The following is a 1749-nucleotide window of genomic DNA, read 5'->3' as shown; positions in this document are numbered from 1 at the left end:
TGGACGCAGGAGAGGGGCGGAGGCATCCTGCTGCGGGGTCGGGGGGAGGAAGAAGAGAGACGTATCTGAAACATCCCTCCTGCCGAATGGCCAAGCCCGGAGCAGCTGGCAGCAGCCTGCCGCCCACGCTGCCCTCGTCTTCCCGCCTTGCCGGTGAACACAAGAAGCTGTGGACCTACCAGGCACCCGGCTCCATCGCAGATGCAACGGCGTCTCTGCTCAGCAAGGATCCCGTCTCATCTTCTTCACTGGGAACCAAATGGGAGAGGTGTCAGCGTCCCCTTGCCCAGTGGCCACCGCTCACTCCCTGGAGGCACCGCAGGCATTGCGGCACCCACACCCCCATGCCCACACGCTGTCCTGCATGGAGGTGCATCGTGTCCCCCCCCAGCAATGCCAGCACCGCACAGACACAGGCGTGTTAGCATACGCAGACGGGAGCAAGGAGCGATCTCTGGAGCACACGTGCGGAGGCACATGCGCAGCTTCCCCGGGGACTCTCCTGTCTGAGGGCCGAGAGGGGGATTCAGCATCTTTGTTTGCTTATCGCGGGAACAAGTTGGAATCTTAATTCCTGTGTTTATTTATAGTGTAGAGCGTGTAATCCATTTATTAAAGAAGAGCCTCTTCATTGTGTGCCAGAGTGAGGGAGCGAGAGGGGAAGCACGAGAGTGATAAACCAAGAAGACTGAGAAAGAGAGTGAATCAGCGAGAAAAGTCCAGCCTTACTAAAGAATTTAAGAGCAAAAATACACCTATCAAATATTTAGTATTTACTTTCCTCTTAGCTAACACGGAATTACTGTCCCACACTCCTTGTCCCGGAGTCTTCTGTGCTGTCTCACCCCTCTCTTTCCCCCCTGTTCCTCCTGTTTCTCTCCCACCTCCCATGGCCGAGCAGCATGAGGCAGCAGCGGTGACACGGACTAAGGGCTGGTCCTCCCCTGGCTGGATCTCTGCACCGGCCACGCCATCTCCCTTTGGCACCAGTCTGGCAGTAGCACAGCTGCCCTTCATGCTGTCTGCCCCTTCCCTTGGCCAGGCACAGCGCATCACCAGCCCGGACCTTCCCTGGTGAGCTATTATGTGCTCAACCCGGGATCCTCTCCGCAACAAAGACCGCACGCACGCACGCACACACAGAAAAAAATCATTCAAGATATTCAGCTCGCTCCTGCATCATGAAGGGGAAAAGCATGAATGCCGACAACCCACGGTCATGCCCTTCTGTGGCTGCCAGGGTGGAGAAATGGGGTCGCTTGGCCAAGGGAGTTAATGCAAAGGCCAACTGCCCAGTGCCCTCCAGCCCTGAGCCAGGTGTGTTGCACCTCCCAGCTCCCAAGGGGTTACTGCCAACCCCTCCTGCTCAGCCCATGCCCCAAACTAAAACCAAAGCCCCTCCTGAAGGAGGGAAGAGTCCAGCACTTGCTGGGGGTAAGGGAACCCAAACCCCTGATGTACACCTGAACAGAGGGGCTGAGAGGAAGGGCACCCAAGAGCGAATAGCTGTCTCGCTCCTGCTGCATTAACTGGGGATATTTTTAGTTTCCTTCTGTTAAATATTTAAACAAAGTTCACAGAAAAAAAGGAATTGTCGGCTAATGTGCCCTGCCCTTCCCTCCGGGGCAAGATCAGTCTCTGGAGGGATCCTGAGATGAAGATGAGGAGAAAAGAGCAGCTATTCTCAGCTTTTCTTTATACTTTGCTCCTGAACCTCTAAGCCTTAGAGAGGACTCAGTAATAAAATGC

General features: G+C 55.2%; 1 protein-coding gene across 1 annotated transcript in view; it reads right to left on the bottom strand.

The window, feature by feature from the left end:
• The window catches only part of PIANP (PILR alpha associated neural protein), a 1720-nt gene extending 1524 nt beyond the window's left edge, over positions 1 to 196 (bottom strand). The window contains exon 1 of the mRNA XM_009892956.1: positions 180 to 196. Within this exon, the coding sequence (XP_009891258.1) occupies positions 180 to 196 (17 nt within the window). The remainder of the gene's footprint in view (positions 1 to 179) is intronic.
• Between the last annotated feature and the right edge of the window lie 1553 nt (positions 197 to 1749).

This window comes from Charadrius vociferus, unplaced genomic scaffold (genome assembly GCF_000708025.1).
Source record: "Charadrius vociferus isolate BGI_N301 unplaced genomic scaffold, ASM70802v2 scaffold301, whole genome shotgun sequence".
Lineage (NCBI taxonomy): Eukaryota > Metazoa > Chordata > Aves > Charadriiformes > Charadriidae > Charadrius > Charadrius vociferus.
The sequence above is the reverse complement of the archived record's forward strand: the minus strand, read 5'-3'. Positions and strand labels throughout refer to the sequence as shown.